Genomic DNA, 20,121 nt, shown 5'->3' with positions numbered 1-20,121 from the left:
TCCTAACAATATCAGTGTGAAGGAGATAAAAAGTGCCACATTCTCAGTAGCACAACATCTTGGGCAATCAAGTTCAAAAACGGTGCTGACAGCAAGCAAAATTTACATGTGCCAGGTGGCGTCTGGACATAATACCATTATCATGTTTCTGAAGGAAACCCTCACTTATTTATGCCACAGTTGTTGCTTCAATGCATTTTAAACTGGGTTTCCAAGGAAAATATGCTGAGGAATTGAGGTTTGGTTGTCTGTAGCTGATCCATCGGATCATTCCTCCTCCCCTCACAGTTTTGGAAAAGTCAGTCAATTCCAATTGCTCTTGACAAAGAGGCATATCCCGTATTGAGCAAGAGTATCTTGATAGAGGATTGCTGGTTTTCCATTGGGACCTTCCATGGAAAAGTCTTCAATGTGACATCAGTCCTTACTAGCTGGCACAAAATCTGCACAAGAATCTATCATAGAGAAACAGATCTAGAAAAGAACAGACTCCAGAGGGGCAGCTGATCACACAAATCCTTGTTTCCAGCTGCATCAGCCACCCATCTCCTATAGGGACTGACTGCATGTTAAGTTTTCCTCTTCCACTATTTCAGGTACCATAGTGCACAGTCAACCTGATAAGATTTTGATGCATTAAAAAAAACCCAAACTGAATCAGTGGAGTTTTTTTTCCTTGATAAGCTGAACAGTAAAAAAACCTGTTCTTTGTGTACTTGCTTTCCCAAAGTGACCTCTGGTCTTAAGGAAGGTGTAGGTTTCTCTAGCTTGAAGGACAAACAGCAAAAATTCTGGTTAACATGAATGTTCTATTGCAGCTGCAGTGCTGGTGATTACAAGAACTTACAGAGAATTTCACTGCTTCAGCTGAGAATTTCTGTGCCAGAGTAAGCTGCATTAATTTTCAGAATTCCTGGGAAAGGTGGTCTGTGGCCTGATGATCCATGCCATTACATTTCCATCCTGATGGGAGCCTCCAAAGTGCAACATACACAGCCAGCAGTTAGCAGAGCAGGAGGGCTCACAGCTCGTCCTCTCCCCTGCTCCTTTTCGACAGAGGCTGGCTGGTTTTGATTTCCTGCCTGTCCTCCCCAGGCCTGGCCATGACAAGAGTTTTCAGATGCATTCAAATGACAGCTTTGGAGACTCCTGGTCCTTGTTGTGTGTGGTGAAGAAAGTGGTGCTGCACTCCACTACTGCTGGTTAAGCGAGTGCTTGGTTCTGCATCAACAGCAATGCTTTCCCAGAAATGGCCATGAGGATTGCAGCCCTCTGCAAAACGGCTCTGCCTTCAAACTACTGTTTCGCTCCAACACTACTTCTTTTTGAGGTCTAGTGTCTTCTGAGATCCAGTCTCTGGGCTGGGCTTCCTGTGACTAAGAACCCATCCTCCTCCTACACCTTTTTTCCACTACCCGAATCCAAGATCCCTTTGTTGTTAAACTAGGTCCCATCCTCCAGGTTCATAGAGTCCTCAAACAGAAACTGCTTGTGATTAGCCTCTTGCAACTTTTGGTCAGCAAAACCTTCTTGCCAAACCTGAGCTTGGGCCTTGAGCTGCTCAAGGAGAGAGGGATGAGGAGCACTGAGTGTGGTGACCACTGTACATGTAAGAGGAGACTTTCATCATCTGGCCTCACACCAGTGGCCATCATTGTGCAGCCCACACCAGGCAAGAAACGTGATGTGCTGTGCTTCAGAGAGTTCTATTTCTGTATGGAAAAGAGAGAGGGGTGTGAGGACATGTTTGCAGGTCTATCTGTGAACCAGGCAACCATCAGGCTATGGATTTGCATTTGTACATCTGCTTTGGCTTGGGATGTGGAGGCAAAGAAAGGGGATATCAGTCTGCAAAGGTGAGGGTGCAGGAAGCTTTGGAAGAAGTGGAAATATTTTTTGTATCTTTGTCTGGCCTGTTGAATGGACAAGCCATGCTAAACAGAGACTGCAGCTACTGCAGGGCAGTATTGCCTGGCTGGACTAGCTGCAAGGCTCAGGTCAGAGGGGCTGGTTCTTCCTTTTGTGGAGTGAATGGGTTGTTTGGCTGGGTAGGGAGGCAGTGGGATGGGTGTTCTTGTGGTGTCACACCATCTTCAAGTGTGAGGGTGTGCCTCAAACTGGTTCACACTCAGCATTGACCTGTTTTCACTCCCACTGTGACCCAGCAGGGATCCTCTAAAACCAGGGCAATGATGATGTTCATTCAGGTGTTGCTCTGTCGCACTGTATTAGGAACAGCGAAAGCGGCGACACAGACTCTCCTCCTTTAGTTGCAAAAGAGAGCACTTTTAATTCTTGCAGATCTTCTTTTATAGACAGTTCCCAGAAGGCCCAAAAAGGTAAAGCTTCCATTGGTCATCAAACTAACACATCACCATCACTGGACAATTAGGAACAACACCACTTGACCATTTCTTGCAAGTAAAGAACAAGGAGACAACACCTGCAAAGGTTGTTTTCCTTCTCTAAGGACTGTATTCCTCCCTATGATTTCCCAGGCCAGAGTGAGAGAGTCGTGTACTTGACCTTCCCACAGGCTCAAGCTAGTGCCTGAAGCCTGAAAATCTCTTTTTTGACCACTGTCAGTTCCCACATTGCTCAGGTCAGCAATTCCAGCTATTTTTCACAAAATGGTCCATGGTATTTCTGCTGTAGACACACTCCTGTCCCCAAGTTTCAAAGTGATCTGTAAACTTGTGCAGACCCTGAGAGCAAAATGAGTGATCCATTTGGGTATCTAAAAGAGGAAGCTATGGGTCTTGCCATTATCCCAAGAGGTCATTTTTGCTCTCTCTTTTGCCTCCCAGCAATGGTTTGAAACTGATCCCAGAATGTCTGAGCAGTGCTAACACCTGACCCCTCTAGCCCGGTTTCTGCACTTACTGCTTTATCAGCAGGAAGTAAAATGTGGTTTGGTTTTGTTTTTTTTTTTTTAATTCTTGTCCTTACTAGCCTTTTTGATACTTCAGGGCCTTGTCTCAGTCTGACAAGGCAAGCAAGCAGCAGCTTCCTGTGCACAGGTGAGATGAAGAAGACAGAGAGAGACCATGCATAGATTACAGAAACAGCTTTGGAGCAGAACTGCTGGGCTGTAGGCACTTCTTCTCTTGTGGACATGCACTGAGCCAGGATATCTGCCTTCATCACTCTCCCTTTTCCCCTCACCCTTCCCCTCACTGTTTGACATTCAGCACCTGCTGCCATCCAACCTCACGACCCCAGGGACTCCATCTGGACCGCTCGGTGCCCGGAGCTGGAAGGTAAAGGGGAAAATGCCAGCTCTCTCCCACATGGGGGTGGCTGATCTGAAAGCATCTTAGAAGGAGTTTCAATCTGACAAACTTCATCTCGCCGTTGGGAAGGGCTGAGAACATATTTATCTCTCTGTCTCTCCACAACCAAGCTGCCTGCTTTCTCTCTCTCTCCCCCCTGTCTGCTATTGTGTTGTCATCATGTTTTTCTTCCTCTGAACCTAATCTTTTATCACAATGGGAATTGGCATGCCAGCCCTTTATAAACCCTCTCTTCCCACTCCTCTGGCAGTCCCAGCAAGGTCCAGTGTTTTCCTGTTTTCCTCAGGTCTGCCTGAGCCCCAGGGTTGGTGAGAGGAGAGGGTGATTCCTTCTCCCGTGGGCAAAGGCAGATCTCAAGGTCCGGGTGTCCGGGTGGATGGGGAGGGAGAGAGGCTTGGATGAGAAGACTGTAAGGCCAACCTGTCTAATATGGAACACAACTTTGTACAAGCTTCGTAAGACAAGGAGGCTCCCTGGGTGCCTGGGCTGGACGAGGGCTGCTGCTGAGTTTCCTAATTACAAAGCCCAAATTTTCTGATACGCCTAAAATCATGACTCCTTCTAAGGCAGGGCAAGGGTCTACTTGGAGGGGATCTTGCATAGTTCATGCACTAATATGTAATATATTTTGATATGGAAAAGCCTTGACTTTCTAGAACCTGGTAAACACTTTCTTCTCCTGATTCCCTCACCTGTCCCAAACATGCTATTCAAAACCTGCCTCCTAAGCCATGAACTGTGCAACCAACTCCTGTCAGTTGCATCCAGGGACCCTCTTACTCAGCAAGCACCTAGTTATTTCAGCCCTAGGGTTTACCAAAAAAAGCTCTTCAAAGCACAAGCTGTGCGCAGCCGAGGCAGCACTCTCTACCTGAGTCAGCAGGCAGCCTGAGACAAGGCGCGCGGACCGCTGTGTGCTCAGGCGTTTTCAGAAGACATGATTCCTGCAAACAGCCTCTGTGCTGCCCTGTGAACAGCATCACTGCTGGGCAAAGCACCCAAGGCAAGTGAGGTGCTGAGGGAAAAGTGCAGGCTCCGGAGTGAAAGGGATATGAGTTCCTGAACCAAGAAGACTGGCGCTGCATCCTAGGACGGTGGATGCTTCCTGTGAAATGACTTCTCGACATCTTCCTAAGTCCCATTGCTGAGCTGTGTTGTGGGGGTGTCTTCTCTCTATCAGTGTGTCACCAGTACTGATGAAGCCCTCATTGCTACTCCTGTCTCACCTCTGCCTGTTCAGCCTCATGCCTCCCTCGTGGGCATCAGACTCGGCACAAGGTAAGAAGCTACTCTTTTCACCTGTGCCAGCTGGGTGAGCAGGGAGGGGAGTCAGCCAGGGCAGTGTGTGCGCTACGGTGTGCTGCTGTGCAGTGTTTGTGTTGTAACATACAGCCAGAAGAGTTTGCAGAATTAAAGGTCTCTGATGAGCACCTCAGCCTCCAAGGATTCAGAGAAATGAGCAGAGCTGCCTTTCTTACTTGGGGTTGTCCAGCAGAGGAGTCACTCAGTAGTTTGGGATGGGGCAGCATTGTCCGGGGTGATGATTAATGCCAAGCATCGTTGCTAATTAAGCCACATTGCTGTCCATCTCTTCTCTGCTGGCAGGTGCCTCCAGCCTCACTTGTTGGTATGACTCACGGGCGGCTCTCTTCTGCGACTGGGACCCAGGCAGGGACCTGACTGAAGCACCATGCCAGCTGGAGATTTTATCAAAGAAAGGCTTTTGTGACAGGTGGGTGGCTGGAGAGACTGAGGAAAAACAATGCCACAGAAATGTAGGCTTCCCCTTCCCAGGCTAGGTGTAGTGGAGTCACAGAGCTGAGGTGTTCTGTCTTGAACTCTGTCTCCATCTCCATGTGGGCTGAGATGCTGGTAGCCACTGTTCAGTGTTTGCTGTCTGACAGTCCCAAACTGTCAAGCACAACCTGTCTTCCAGCTCTGTGGCTCCATCTGACCTTCACTTTTCAAAAATTCCCTCTTCCTTGGCAGACTGAAAGGCATTTTCAGTGGAAAATGAGGATGTATAGAGATGAGGCTGGAGAAGGGTGGAATTTAAGTTATACAGAAGCCATTTGGCAATTGACAGGATGAGCTGAGATGTTGCACGCTGAGTAACAACAAACAGAAAAGTACTGTCCCCCTTCTCTCCCCTGGCTCTTTCATCTGTTCCAGTTCATGATGTTTTGCTCTCCCATGTGCCTCCCAGCAGAGGGGAGGTGTTTGGCCTGTACTGAAATGGGGGCTGGCTGAGTCTCTGTCATCTCCTAAGAGGACATCTGCAGCCAAGAGGCTTACCTGCCCACCCCAGGACTGATCTGGGTGCCTGTCATAAGGAGAGGATCAGTGTGATTCTGTTCTTGGCTGGGTTACTTGTCACAGTCATAGAGACACCTCCAATTGGGTTGGATTGACAAATATATCTTGGGGCGGGTGCATGGACCTAGAAAGCTAAAACATTCATGTTGCTCCATGGGTGTGAATCAGAGACTGTGGCTGGAATTGGGGCTGGATGTGGAACTGTGCCATCCTTTGACTGGGGCTCTAGTAAGAAAACCCTCCCCACTGTCAGCGAGTCCCAGGCCTGATCTGACCTTAGAGCTGGAGCGGGCACCTCAGTCAGACACTGCCCCAGCTGCGACCCCACAGATGTTCTCCATGCTTCCACACGCCATGCCATAGCTCAGCTGGGGCTCTCCAGCCACACTTGTCAGAGCAGGAGAGAGGCTGTGCACGGGGTAGTGCTGCCACTTGTGATGTACTGTCCTGGCTGACTGAGATGTGACCTGGCTCAGAGGGTACATGTCCCTTGAGTGTCTGAGATCCTACAGGACTGCCAGTGTCTGGAAGAAGACCTGTAAATCCTAGAGGAGCTGAAACAGGCACTTGTCTCCCAGGGCCAAGTTGCTGTAGGTAAGTTTGGGCTCTGTATGCCCTCTGACATCAACAGGAAGCGGAGAACATAGGAAGAGGGTTTTGTGAAATCATTGAAACTGGAAATCTGCTGTTATCTTTGCCCTGAAATAACTGGGGTCTGTTGACTTATGTGCCAGCACATAAAATTTGTCCGAGTGATACAATGGGAAGAGAAAGTAGGATTAAATCAATGCTGTAACTTGTTCAGCAAATACAGTAGGATGTAAAATGCTTTGAAAGCCCTTTAATGTTACATAATATTTGACTAACTACAAAACTGTAACTTCCCAGCTTCCTGGAGTTAAATCCCTCACCTGAAAAATGCAAGAAGTACTGCAAATTATTCAAGACAGAGCATATGACAGGACTGAGGAGATGCATCAAAACCTTCAACCAAAATGCTAATGTGAGTAATTCATCTGGGATGTCCTGGCTAATGACAAAGTGGAAAGGATTTATGTATGCATTTTGGGTGTATAAGCAGTGTAACACCCAGGGGTAGTACAAAAAGCCCAAACCTAATCCCTGACTCCAGACCTGGGATTTGGTTTGGCGTTGTGTGCTGTTGATATACATGCCTCCTGTGGGTTCCCCTGCAGGAGGGATTGGCTTCATTGTGAGCTGGACCATGCTGTCCAGCCACATGCAGAAGAGCTGCAGGACAGACAGATCACATGAAGTGTCCCATGTCTCAATCACCTGTTTGGCCCTAATCCCTTCCTCTGAGGAGGGTTGGGCATCACCACCAGCTCTGAGGCCACTTCTTGATCTCATTTTCCTGGAAAATATCAATATCATTTTTCGGATCATTAGCTACTGTGAAGTGTGGTTAGATGTGTCTAATACAAGATGCAACAGCAACACATCACTGGAGCTAATGGTGATGCAAATCTTCTAACTATTATTCTTTATTTAAATCAGTCTTATTTTAGATACATTAGGTACTTCCTTCAGTCACATGCAGAGTCACTGCCATCCCCATGTTTTCAGAAAACACCCACCCAAATTTGAGCTAATATTTTTATTGGTAAAGTCACAACCAGTTCAAATGACAGACTTTCATACATTTGCATATCATGTGCAAAGACAAATTGCAGGGTTGGTATATAGCTCCAAAATCTTTCCTTTCTAATCAAGCTAATTTCTCTGTTGCTTATTCAGTACTGTGTGATGTATGTGGCCCTTCAGTATCACTGCGTTTCAAGTGTCATGTTTAATAGTAATGCAGTTTCAGTCTTACCAGGGAACATAAAATGTTCTGGTAAAAATAAAATTTCTCTATAAATGTCACTCATAAAGAGCAACTTCCTTTCTTGCTTAGTCAGCACAGACTGGAATCCCAAGAAACAAATATATCACAATGTTTTGTGCCCTTCTTGCCAATAACAAAAGGAAAATCCAACCACTTGAAATATAAATTTTTGGTTCCTCACTCGCCACTGAGATTTATGCCCTTCTTCCACAAATACCTTCCATATTTATTGTCAAGTATGCCTAATCATCTTAAGTATAGGCAATGCTTAGAAATTTGAATGCTTATTCATGAGCTTTCATTGATACTAATGGTTAACTTTTCTTGCAGAATCAGTGCTTCACCATTTCAGACCGTCTTAATTTGTCTGTAAATTGCCACACTGCAGAGAATAAAACCAAAATACCTGCACAAATAAAAAACTTCAATCCATTTGCAAATAGTGAGTACTCATCTGCCTTCTGGTGCCTGGAGTTTCCCCATGTGAGGATAGCTATTTTTCCTTCCTCATCCCCTCCTATGCAACACCCACAGCTGATTTTAGGCCTTTGTCTTTTGCTTGTCCCCTGCTACAATGAGCACAATGTTGACTCCTGCCACTTGCTCCTCTGTCATGCAGTGTCATGCCAGCCACGTCCTGTCCTCTCCCATATCTGGCTTCAAACAGGTAATGGTAGCTCAGCTGTCCCCAAGAAAAATGTGTGCTGCAAGAAGGATGGAAAGTCTTGCTGCTCTTCCTCTGCCCCCCTCCAGTTATCTGCTTCCACACTTCTTTAAGACAGCTTTGGCATGTTTCAGTCTTTGCTGAAAGGATTCAGCTCACTAATCCAGAAGAAAAACATATGCTTGGGACATTGTTTTGCTGGCTGTAGGAGTTTACCTGTCTCAAGGAGATGTCCTGCTGCTGAGGGGCTTGATGTGCAGTCCTGTTATGGACAGAGTATGGGGATATCAGCCCAGCTTCTTCTCTCTTTCCAGTAAAGCTGAGGCCTCCAGAAAACCTTCAGCTGGTTAACATAACTGAAAACACCTCCAACCTAACATGGAGCCTGACTATTTCCTCTCACTATTTGGATGGGATGCGGGAGTACCAAGTGCGGTACCGACACGTGAGTCAGTCCTGGGAGGTGAGTACAGAGGGGGAAACCAGGACATGCTACCAATCCTGGATGAATCCTGGTCTTGTTTAAGTCTCCCAAGATGTGATCCTGGGCCTCCTCTCAGGATGTGACCAGTTTTGGTGAAGCTGGAGAGAGGATGACAGCCCCACTCCTTTATCTGTGTCACCTGCTTCCAGTGTTTGGTGATGACAAGGAGGCAGATGGGGATCCTATTTTACTTAGTGCTGTCACAAAAAAATTAAGACAGTTCCAGGACAGACCTGAAAGGGATGAGAAAAGCAAAGCCAAAGAAGAATTTTCCTTCAGGGTGAACAAGCCATGCACAAAGTGTAACAACTTGAGAGAGGTCTTCTCTGAGGGCCTTGGAGAAGATGGGTTTGTGAGGCTGTAAACCAGGGTGTTAATGATGTTATAAATTTGCCCTACTCCCAGGAGGCTGTAAACTTGCCCATTGAACAGGACCAGATGTGGACAAATTTTGAGAGACTCTCACCCAACTCGAAATATGAGGCAGCTGTCCGTGCAAGGCCAAGTGCCAGAAGCAACTACAAAGGCGTGTGGAGTGACTGGAGCAAGCCAGTCCTGTGGAGGACACACGCTGACCGTAAGGGTAAGTCAGGTAGTCTGACGTGGAGGGGGAAACAGGGACTCAGGACAAACAAGGTAGAATGGCCAAAAGAGTGAGAAGCTGAAGGAAGATGTGTAGGGAGAACTGTGTTCACCTAAGAGTAATAGAAAGGTTGAACACTCTCCCTCCTGATCAGTTAGGTGAGATACCTCAGCATCACAGCTTAAGGGTAAAGACCCCCTGGCCCCAGCAAAGCCTCTCTAACTTCCAGAAACCAGGCAAAATCCACGAGGTATAAATCAGGGACTGCTTCCCCAGAGCAGTAAGGCCAGATGTCTAACCAGCAGAAGCAGTGGCCAGGATTGGCATTTTCCCAGATCCTAATGTTACCTGGGGTTATTCTCCCAGCTTCCTAAAATGGCCCAGTTGAGTGGGGAGGTATTGATCAGTGAAATGCAGTGAAACAGCTCTCAGCCCAGCTGAGCTGAAGAACACCCAAGCCTGGGAAGCAAAGTCTCATGGAAACTGGTAGAGAATTACTGACTTCAATGCATGATAAAAACCTTTTGAAAAAGGTCTGCTGAGATTTGCATCAGTCACTGTAGGAACTTCCAGCCTTGGAAGATAGTGCCCTTCAGTGCGTCGGTGGCTGTGGCCCCTGTCATTCTTTTTCCAAAAAATGGGCAAGTAGAGGTTATTCTTTCTCATGTTGCCCCCATCCTGCCTCTGGTCAACCCCTCCCTGTTGTTCCTGGTGTTGGTATAAACAGAGGAGCTATGTTTAGAAAGGGCACTGTGTTGCTGTGGTGATCAAATTTTGACAGTGTGTGATGTCAGTGAATAGGATACAGCCGCAACCAGTTGTCATAGCAACCAAGACCCAAAGATAACCAGGGTACCAGAGGCAGAGGAAACAAAGTGATATGAGTAGCATCTCAAGGACAGGGAAAGAAAGAATGTGCTAAAAATGTCTCCTCCGTCTTTTATTTTTCTCTGTTCTCTCCTAACTGCTCGAGAGATTCTCTGCATGACCAGACCAAGGGACACGAGGGATGGGAGGAGATGAGGGGCAGGCAGAGGAAACAGGCACCAGAATAGCAAGACCAAGAGAAGGTGCACTGGGGAGATATGTGTGAAAGAGAGAGATTAAGGAATATTTGAGATGATGCCAAACAAGCCTGAGGAGTGCTAGCGGCCCCAGCAATGTGGGAGCCCAGTCTCTTTGTCCTAACCCTACAATCCAAGTACTAAATATGCTGTAAAGCTGTAACCTTCCTAGCCTCCTAATGCTTCCCTACACCTCTCCAAAGAAAGAAGCCAATTCCTTGATCCCTAACCTTCTCTTGCCTTCTCACAGACCTGTGAAACACAAGTTCCTCTCCCCCACTGACAATTAGTGCTGTTTCAAGCCTCCAACCCCACTTTAGCTGGTTTTAGGAGTCCCTGCTTTCCTTGGCAATGAAACAGACAGGATTGTGGACACTTCAACCAGCAGCCTGTGCTACCTCATCTGTGGCAACCCCTAGCTGTGGTGCTGTTATGACCAGGGAGCTCAAGCTGTTCAGCACTAATTATCTGTTAAGAAATGCTTAGACTCTGAAACCCATATCAGCTCAAAGGCATCCTGCACAGATGTGAGCAGAACTCCCATATACTCTGACCTGTATATTATAATTCTCGATAATTATAATACAGATAATTCAAGATAATATTATAATGTTATATGAAATTATAACAAAGGCCCACTTTGATCACTTTGAACAGCCATGAAAGGGCTGCAGCTTCTACCTACAGAATCCCAGAGTCCTGGTTAGATTTTAACAGCCATTTCTTCATTCTCATCTTGCAGGAACATCCCAGCCAGTCCTGCCAGTTCTGATAGTGAGCACTTTTGTCTTCGTGATCATTGGGACTGCCTTCCTCATTAACTTACGGACCCTGAAATGGTAATTGAGAATTAAGTTTGCATCTCTGTTCCTCTGCTATATCTTGTGTGTATTCTCAAAACTCAGATTATTTTTCACCTGGTGTTACTCAGGATAGAGATGGCTTTAAGTCAAGCAGTTTATGGTTTATAGCCCAACCTTCTGAGACTGATATTTGCCTGTGGAGAAATAACACTACCCAAGATGATGTGGTTTCACCAGCACTGTCGTATTGTGCATGCTCCTGTGACCTAGTGCCATGCCCTGGTGCTATGGCCTGGCTATATTTAAAGCAGCTGTCTCAGCACATCTGTTGCCCAGGGGTTAGAGTGGTGTTTCCTGGCAGGGATGCATCAAAATTGCCTCTCCAAAAGCAGGTCATTGGGTTGAGAACTCTCCCTGAAGCGAGGACCAAAGAAGCCTGGTTACCACTACCTTCTCATTTAAACATTCCAGCAAGAGCTCAGGCAAGGTGAGGTGACATTGGGCCTGCAGGCAAAACTCTTGAGTGAGGAGTACAATTCTTGTTCTTTCTGGTCTGCGCAGTCCTCACACACTGAAAAAACCTATATGATGCTTCAGGACCTCTTTGCCAGTGTTTTTACCAGACACTGCTTTTATTAAAGACTGAAAGTGTCTCACAAGGTTACTCAACACAACAATATGAGCAGTGACCTCTCAGCTTGGCATGGTTAGAAGCAGTAACAGGTTTTCTCATCTCAGGTCAGAGATAAAGAAGCAGGGTGCTGATGTTCCTGGCAGGGAGCAGGGACAAACATTCTCAGGGATGAATTTGTAGAAGCTGGATGGTTTCTCTGTAAGGAAAGACAGAGAAGCATGCTGAAGGAAGATGGACACTGAGAAAGTCATTGGTCACTATTTTACCCTGAGTCATAACAAAAAGTTGAGGAACTGCTAGATGGACAGCACAGAGGGAGTTAAAAAGGTTTCTTTTCTCCACAAAGTATAATTAACCTAGGGGAATTGAGTGCAAAATAATGCTGAGGTAAGATGCAAGGGAGGATTAGACATGCATGAATAAAAATATCATCTGCAATGATGTAAGGTAGTTTATATGCAAGAGCTAGCAAGTTCTGATGCTTCAGAGAGTACACCGATTGCCTCCAGAGGTCAGGAGGGTTTTTCCTTAGAACATCCTACAGCAAAGCTTCATCAAAGGGATGACAAGATGATACAAACACTCTGAGAAACTGAGGAGCAGATTAGATCACTTCATGCTGCCTCAGGATGACAACACACTGGTTCCAGGGAAGGAGAGGCCTCTGGACAATGCAAGGCATACTCACTCAGATGGCTTGCACGGCCCGTGTGTCCCAGCTATGCCATTCAGCATCCTGCCAGGAGGGCAGAGAGCTGTGGCAGAGCTTTCCCAGTGATGGCCCTGCTCAGGCCACATGGTCCTGAGTCATTGTGGTGGCAGCAAAACAAGGAAGGGGCAGCTCACAGCAGCAGGAGCTTGGAAACAAGGGAGGCTTGCTCAGCTTGTCACCAGGACAGGGGCTGAAGGGGGCGGGTGGAGAGGTTAAGGTGACCAGGCAAGGCAGGGAAGAAACCACTAAAACCAGGGGTTGTCCTCCCCCAGGGAAAAGGCTGAGGAAAATGTGTTTTCCAGTGCCAGGTTTATCTGTCTCATCTCTGTACATCTTGTGGCTCAGCTAGTGCCTCTCAGACCACTCAAGGGCAAAGGACAGCCCTCAGGCTCGACCTTATTTTACCTCTCTGCCATGCCTGGGCTTTAGCTGTGAATTGCAGTGCACTCTTTCACCCCCACCACAGTGACAGTGATCAGGATCAGGCCCTGCTTCATTTGTTCTTCTCATTCTCCTTCCTCAAGGTTTAAGAAGATCCTGAAGATTCACATCCCAGACCCTGAGAAGTTTTTTCCCCCACTTGTTTCTGTTCACGGAGGTGACATTCAGGTATGGGACTGCAGATGGAACCATAGGGGAGAGAAATGAGGGAAAGGAGCCTCCAGCTGCACATGTCCAGGACAGATAGACCTACATGTGCACACATGATATATGTGCTTGTAGCACCAGCTGCTGGGTTCTCTGCTTAAATTCTATTTTCTGACCTTCTAAAACCTGACTCTCAGCTGAGGCATCTCTAATTACGGAATGGAGAAATGGCAAGCCACACAAAACACAGCACTCAGCTCCCATGATCGGCAGCCTGAGAGACAACAAGGGGCCTGCAGGAGGGAGCTTGGCCTCTCAAGATCCCCTTCCCTCCCAGTTCAGTGCCTCCCTACCTGCCCAGCTCTTCCCCAGATTTCCTGCTGTGAGCTTCTCCTCTGCTCCTGATGTGAATTGCCATCACACTGGATAGCACTTAGCTATTCTTTGCATTTTTGTCTGTTTCCCTTCTTTTCCCACTCCACTATTCCCTTTTCCCTAAGCTCTCCGTGAGTATGGGCAGCTGCAAGGAGACAATTACCATTCTGTGCAGCATTAAAGGGAGCATCAGATGCAGGACGTGGGAGGCGATCCCAAGGGGCATCTTGCTATAAGAAGGATGGAAACAAACTGCAGAGGGTTCAGAAACAGCTAAGCTTTGGGAAAGCCAAGATGTAAAAAGGCTTTAGAAAGCTTAAACTACAGGGAAAGAGTTCAGGGTAGGGGGACGGGGTTGTGCAGCAGGCACTCAAGACACTTGATCAGTGCAGAAAGACCTTGAAAAATTTGCTTTACAAGCCATAAAGGCAATGGATTTGGGTGTCATCAAAACCAGTTTATTTTTAAGGATAATGATGCACTGCAGGATGTTGGTTATGATGAATGTGAAAATTAGGCACAAGGGGCCTGGAAGAGCACTTTAGACAAGAAATCTGCATATGGCCATGTGGATTATTAGAAGCTTGTTCAGCACCAAGTAATAGACTCCATGAGATGCACCTCAATACTGTTTTTCATGCTTTGCTTCATCTTGTGGTCTTGTAAGGGTTTTTCCTACCTTTTTTATTCCCTTTGTTTCACTTTAATCCTCCATCTTAAATTCGCTGCTTCAGAAATCTCAAAACATAGGCTGACAAGATCCACTCTTAATTTTAAAATGACAGAATGACATTCTCTCTCTGAAAACCCTGCAGATGAGACATCATGAATGGGAATTTCCCTCCCGACCACCTCTGGTAACCCTTGCTTGGACAGAGAAGGTCACTAGATTACTGTGGCCAGTCAGTAGAAGAAATCTTTGGTTCTTCTCTTAGTGCTGTACTTTGGTAGTCACAGTCTCTCTCTCATGTTTCTTCCCCACCAGAAATGGCTCTCCTCCCCATTCTCCACATCTTCCTACTCTGTGAACAGTGCAACCCCAGAGATCTCCATGCTCGAGGTGATGCAGAAGAATGACCAGGAATCCCAGTTTCTACTTTCCAAGGGAGCCCTGACTCCTGATCCTCCCACAGAAACCAGTGTGCACTCTGGATCCAGCTGCTTCACCAACCAAGGCTACTTCTTCTTCCACCTTTCCAACTCCTTTGAGATCGAGCCCTGTCAGGTCTACTTCACCTATGAGCCTTTCACCCAGGAGGGCAGTGGCAGCAAGGCTGGTGAGTGTTACCAGGCTCTCCCCTCCCCAGACCTCTGCACACTGGCAGAGGACATGAATGTGTTGCCCAGCAACTTCTTTCACTGCATCGAGGCAACCCCAGGCTTCCAAAAGAGCTCCTTGGTGGAAGAGACAGCAGGTGAAGCCCAGCAGGCCATGGCTGTTCCGGAGGCTCTCCAGTCGAGTGAAAGCACCTCAACAACATCTGTTCTGGGACAGGATGAGAAGGTGATGGACAAAGCAGTTTCACAACCTGCTGAGGCCGTGTGCCAGCTGGACACGGACTTTCCTGACCAGCTGGACCTGCAGGACAGCGGTGCTGTCAGTGTGATGGAGGGGAGTGGGAAGGGAGGCCCTCCAACTGACCCCTGCACACCAGCACCTAGTGCTGCCTCTTCCTTCTCCCAGCCTCCACTGCTAAGACAAAGACAGGATGAGGATCCATGCAAAACAGCCTTCTCTAGCCAGGTCCCAAACACTGGTGCCTACCTTTCTCTGAGGGACCTCCAAGGCCAGTACAGCCATTGCTCTGTCTAGGATCTGCATGGAGGAGACCCACAAGGAGACCCACAGATGGGAAAGGCCACCTCTGCAGGGAAGGCTGGATGGACAGTTTCTCTCCTCAGGACATGAATGTAACTTCAGCATCAATCCCATTGGGACTGCTCACAAATGAAGCTGGAGAACACAGACCAACAAGTACTTACCTTCATAACCAAATCTGGTTTTCTGTTAATACTTGCACAGAAACTCCTCACATTTCTCAAGTGGCATTCCAAACCTTGCCAGCTCATTTTTCCCTTCCCAGCTCCCAGTAGGAGACTGTGCCAGCACTTCCATGCTTTGCATTTTGGTGTAAAACAGCACTCAGCTTTGAGGCTGAGCAGGGATGTGATCTGTTTGCCTCATACAGGCCTAAAACCCCCTAATGGGATGGAGAAATGCCTGAAGATGTGGAGATGAGATTTTGTACAGGGGACAATAGCACTGCCAGTCAGTGCTGGGGTTGATGATGAAATGGATGAAGACATCTCCTCCTGATTGACCAAGGGTGTTTTTTTTCTATGATGTCCCCACTTTAGGTTTTAATCAGAGATTACATTCTAAACTATTCAGTCCAGCTTTAGACTTTAGAGTCTAGACCTTAGAGTCTCTAAGGTCGGCTCAGAGCCAGAGTTGCATCAGCTGTCTAAGCAGTGCAGTGTAAAAAACAAAATCCCCATTATTGGGTTAAATATACTGGGGAAATCCCCTCCCTCTCTTTCCTCCAGCTCTGATGGTGGCAGTAAAAAGAACTCACACAGTTTCCCATTCTTGCTACAATATTTTTCATGAAATCGAAAGCCTTTCTGCCCTGCTGGCAAACTACAGTTATTTGACTATGATAAGCTGATTGCAGAATAGTTCATCCCACATCCTGTATAAGTGGAAAACATCACAGCAGTGCTGCCCATTCCTTCCACTGCTCAAGGGAAACAATTGCCTAATTAGCAGCAAAGATGTGGTGAATGAGCCCAGAAAACTAACCCACAAATCAGCACCTTTACTGAAAAGAAAACCTCAATCCACTTGCAAAGAATGGGGATAGCACAGACTTCATTTTTATTCTTCCTCTACATGCCCTGATCTGGATAAAGAAAAAGCCACAGAAGAAAAGTGGTAAGGCAAAGGAAGATGCCTGCATTCACCATTTGTACCATCTGTCCATTTTCTTGCCATATTTCTGGACTTTTCAGCAGTGGGAAAATACCAGCCATGTGCTAAGAGTTCTTCATATCTTGTAAAAACTCTTCTAAGAGAATTTATACCAAAAAGCTCAAAGATACTGAACTTGTTAATGCTTCTGTCACGGCTGTGTCAACTAGAACTAATTCTTTCCTGTCTCTGTCTGTCCAAGCATTGAGATTCCTGCTCCTACACTGTTACCTGACCTTGCAGTAGGCATCCTGAATGTCATCATGAGTCCCAGGTGCAGGGTCACCCACTGGCTTGGATTTCACCTCAAAAGAGCTGCTCAAAGGAGTTGAGCCTACCTGTAGCTGGGAGGGCTTCGGAACTATTCCTCTCCTCTCATCAGTTCCTTCACCATCTGTCTCAAGCCATGGACTGCTCCATTGTACCCAGGAGAAAACAGGAGATAAGGAAGATAAGATAAGGAAGCACAAGGCTTTCCTAGCTGTTTCCTGTACTTTGAGAATCTTCCCAGATGGACTTTGAAAAGACACATTGGCTCCCTTGCCTCTGATAGGCAGTTTGCTATCTTACATGGACCAAGGATCCAAGCTGCACTGTCCCCATGTAGACTTTCTTAAGTTTTGCTATTAAGGTTGGAAAAGACCTTCAAGATTATCTAGTCCAAATTTTGACTAAATACTACCATGCCCACTAAACTATATTGCAAAGTGCCACATCTACTTGTTTTCTGAACACTTCCAAAGATGGTGACTCCACCACTTCCCCAGGGAGCCTATTCCAATTAGAGCCTATTAGCCACTCTTTCAGTGAATATACTTTTCCTGATATCCAACTTGAACTTCCCCTGGTGCAATTTGAAGTAATTTCTTCTTGATCTATTCTACTTGTTATCTGGAAGAAGAGATTGACCTCCACCTTGTCACAACTTCCTCCCAGAGAGTTGTAGAGAGTAATAACGTTACTCCTGAGCCTTCTTTTCTCCAGGCTAAACACCCCCAGCTCCCTCAGCTGCTCCTCCCAGGACTTGTTCTCCAGACCCTTCACCGTCTCTATTGCCCTTCTCTGGGCACCCTCCAGCACCTCAATGTCCTTCTTGTATTGAGCATCCCGAAACTGAATACAGGATTTGAGGTATGGCCTCACCAGCGCTGCACACAGGGGGATGATCCCTTTCCCGGCCCTCCTGGCCACACTGTTCCTAATACAAGTCAGGGTATTATTTGCCCTCTTGGCCACCTGGGCACACCTGGCTCACGTTCAGTCACTGTCAACCAGCACCCCCAGGTTCTTTCCTGCTGGGCAGTTTTCAGTCACTCTTCCCCAGTCTGCAGCACAACACGGTGCTGTTGTGACCCTGCTGCCTGCTGTTGCGACCCTGCTGCCAACAGGACCAAGCACCTTGTTGAACATCTTACCACTGGCCTTGGGTCATCAATCCAACCTGTCCAGACTCCTCTGCAGAGCCTTCCTACCCTGCAGCAGACTGACACTTCTGCCCAGCTTGGTGTCATCTGCAAACTGACTAAAGGGGAGCCCTTCATCCCCTCATCTAGATTATCAACAGATATTAAACAGACCTGGCCTTGTGACACACCACTGGTGACGGGCTGCCAACTGGATTTAGCTCAAACCACTGCAACTCTTTGGGCTTGGCTATCCAGCCAGTGTTTTACCTGGCAAAGAGTACACACATCCACGCCATGGGCTGCCGGTTTCTCCAGGACAATGCTGTAGTAGATAGTGTTAAAGGTTTTACTAAAGATTAAGTAGGCAACATCCACATCCTTTCCCTCATCCACTAAGTGGTCACCCTCTCATAGAAGGAGATCAGGCTGGTCAAGCAGAACCAACCTTTCCTAAACCCATGCTGGCTGGGCTTGATCCCTTTGTTGCTCTGCACCTGCCATGTGATGGCACTCAAGGTGACTTGTGCCATGACCTTTTGTGGCACCATGGTCAGGCTGACAGGGCTGTAGTTCCCCAGATATTCCTTCCAGCCCTTTTTGGAGATGGGTGTCACACTGGTGTGAAAAGCGAGATTCCCTTTTCTTTATAGATTATAAAAAAATTTAATATAAACAAAAAGACAATTAGGAGAAAAAGGAAATAAAGCAAAGGGTTAAAACGACTGGGTGCCCCTGGCACGTAGCCAGGAACACACCTGATATCTTTGGAACATTATTTTTATCCCCTCCTGCTGTGAGGGTTTAATGCATATTCAAACTTTTCTAAGAAGCATTTTCCACGGTTATGCCCTGAACCCGCCTCTTCAGAGAATGCTCTGTATGGTTTTTATTTTTGCTGATCATCATTTTATTTGAATTTGATTTCCTTTCTTTGCAAGTGGTCAGTGCTGATAACAGTCTGAGCCCCCTGTCCTGCCCTGGTGACAGCTGGGCTTCACATCCTTCTGCTGCTAACAGCCTGGTCCTGGCTGCTGATAACAGCCTGGTCTCCGTTGTTCTTCCGCTGATAACAGCTTGGGCCTCACTGTCTTTGCCCTCTGGGGTTTCCATGCTTTGTACCACGAAATTCCTTTAAGCTTAAAACTTGTTAGCAAGAGAAAAAGTACATACATAGCCAAAAAGTATTTAACATATAATATTCATCCTAATACTTGCGAAAGCCAATACCACAATACGGATTTATAACACTGGCTAACCTCCAGTCACCTGGGACCTCCCTGGCTAGCCAGGACTGCTGGTAAATGATGGAGAGTAGCTTGGCAAGCTCTTCCTCCAGTTTTATCAGTGTTCTTGGGTGGATCCCATCCAGCCCCACAGACTTGGGAGTGTCCAAATGACACAGCTGGTCATTAACTACTTCCTCCTGGATTATGGGGGGTTTATTTTGCTCCCTGTCTTTGTCTTCCAGCTCAGGGGTCTGGGTACCCTGGGGACATCTGGTCTTTCTGTCAGAGACTGAGGCAAAGAAGGCATTAAGTAGCTCAGCCTCATTCTTGTTGCCAATATTCCCCTGCCAAGTCAAATAAAGGATGGAGATTCTCCTTGATCCTCTTTTTTGTTATTAATATTTTTGTTAATTTTGATGGTGGTGGCTGGATTGAGTTCTAGCTGGGCTTTCTCCTCTCTAATTTTCTCTCTGCATGACTAAACTATGTATCTGTACTCTTACTGGGTACATCTTGCTGCTGAACACAAAAAAAAAAACCAGGTTTGCTTCTTTGTAAATAAACAAAATATTAAGTAATATACAGTGTTTTTCTGTCCTTTGGGGTGAGGAGAAATGATTAACAGCTTTTCTAAATAGGGAACTAGGTAAAGTTTTGCTCCAACTAATATACCTTTAGCTCTCCTTCCTACTACCTGCCCCAAGGGACTCCAACACATATAAAAGAAAGCAGAGTTAGAGGTGATCCTGTTGCAAGATCCTGAGGACTGTCCTGCTGGCTCAGTATTTTTCCACCCCCCCCCTTTTTGTGAAAATGTTGACAGCTTTGGAGCTGGCAAGCTGTTAGCACTGCTTTCGCAGCCATGCTGGGTGTGAATTTGTGACACACTGCGGCAGGAAGTGCTCAGCGTCAGATCTGGCGATAACCGGACCTTTCTTCCAGGAAGACGAGATCATGTGGTCCTGTATCTGAGTAACACAGGTTGTGAATGCCAGAGTCATAACACTCTCAGTGATTTGGGGACCTTTCGCTGCTGGGTTCCCAACAGCCCTTTGGAAATGTCACATGGGGAGCAGTCAGTCCGCTCTCAAGCCCATGAGAACACGGCGTGTGGTTCGCAAACCCACAGAAACACGCTACGACTGTGTCCGTC

At 46.9% G+C, this 20,121-nt stretch overlaps 1 protein-coding gene across 1 annotated transcript; it reads left to right on the top strand.

Annotated features, from left to right (window-relative positions):
* The first annotated feature begins 4,489 nt into the window (after window positions 1–4,489).
* Window positions 4,490–15,261, top strand: LOC131573825 (interleukin-2 receptor subunit beta-like). The gene is made up of 9 exons (XM_058828101.1): window positions 4,490–4,571; window positions 4,899–5,029; window positions 6,508–6,612; window positions 7,789–7,900; window positions 8,437–8,585; window positions 9,012–9,189; window positions 10,996–11,092; window positions 12,927–13,011; window positions 14,351–15,261. Exons 1-9 carry the CDS (start codon window positions 4,490–4,492, stop codon window positions 15,176–15,178), a joined length of 1,767 nt encoding a protein of 588 aa, XP_058684084.1. The 3' UTR covers window positions 15,179–15,261.
* Window positions 15,262–20,121: the final 4,860 nt, after the last annotated feature.

The sequence above is a fragment of the Poecile atricapillus genome, chromosome Z (assembly GCF_030490865.1).
Source record: "Poecile atricapillus isolate bPoeAtr1 chromosome Z, bPoeAtr1.hap1, whole genome shotgun sequence".
Lineage (NCBI taxonomy): Eukaryota > Metazoa > Chordata > Aves > Passeriformes > Paridae > Poecile > Poecile atricapillus.
Note: the sequence above shows the minus strand (reverse complement) of the source record. Positions and strands in the feature narration are given on the sequence as shown.